Source organism: Cariama cristata, unplaced genomic scaffold (assembly GCF_000690535.1).
Source record: "Cariama cristata isolate BGI_N322 unplaced genomic scaffold, ASM69053v1 scaffold24150, whole genome shotgun sequence".
NCBI classification, from domain to species: Eukaryota; Metazoa; Chordata; class Aves; order Cariamiformes; family Cariamidae; genus Cariama; species Cariama cristata.
The window spans coordinates 2,725-3,513 of NW_009593274.1; the positions used below are offsets into that span (position 1 = coordinate 2,725).

General features: G+C 65.5%; 1 protein-coding gene across 1 annotated transcript in view; it reads right to left on the minus strand.

Moving 5' to 3' along the window:
• Positions 1-780, minus strand: part of SHC1 (SHC (Src homology 2 domain containing) transforming protein 1) — a gene marked incomplete at its 3' end in the record, with an annotated part of 3,335 nt that extends 2,555 nt beyond the window's left edge. Inside the window, 4 exon segments of the mRNA XM_009709826.1 lie at positions 10-73; positions 351-421; positions 569-625; positions 628-780. Of these exon segments, the coding sequence (XP_009708128.1) occupies positions 10-73; positions 351-421; positions 569-625; positions 628-744 (309 nt within the window).
• Positions 781-789: the final 9 nt, after the last annotated feature.

The window sequence follows — 789 nt, forward strand, 5'->3', positions numbered from 1 at the left end:
CGTCCTCACCTCCCTCCTCCGAACGGCTCCCTTGGCTCCAGGCACGGCCTCGCACACCAGCCCAATGGCCTCCCTGCGGGGAGCACAGCGGGATGTCAGTGCCCCCCATTCCCCCGTGACCCTCCAACCATGGGACTGAGGACGCGGGGACCAGCGCAGAAGGGACAGGGTGACAAATGGGAAGCTCTCGGCAGCACCAGCCAGGGCTCTTCAACCAGGGGAAGCGCGTTGGTGTTATTATTCGACAGGGCTGCAGGCAGCCTGGCCCCTGCCAAAAGACCCACACGCCACCGGGGCCTTCCATGGGGTTCGGACGCTCCCCCCTCCCAAAAAGCGGCAGCCCCTGGGACCTGGTGACCTGCGTCCTGGTATTGAAATCCAAAGCCCTCATGGACTGGAGGACTTCCACACAGCCCATGTACTGGGGGAGAGAGCAGAGTCAGCCTGGCCAGCCCCAGGGTTTGCTCCCCATGCAGCGCGGAGGGGGGCCAGGGCATGGAACATGCCAGGATGTCCCCAATCCCCATCGCGACCCCTCCCACGCCCAACGCCAGTCCCCAGCACTCACCCGGACATGGTAGGAGACCCCGGGGCCCATGACCTTGTCATCCGGGTGCAGCCAGCCACCGGGTCCACCCAGCAACGGGTGGGCTTATGGACGAAGCTGCCGTGGCGGGTCCATTCGTCACCCCCCAGCTGGCCGCCTTCCACCCGCGTCTTCTTCCCACAGCTCAGCTTGTTCATATCCTGGGAACAGACAGCAACAGGTCCCGCTGAGTCGGGGCTGGG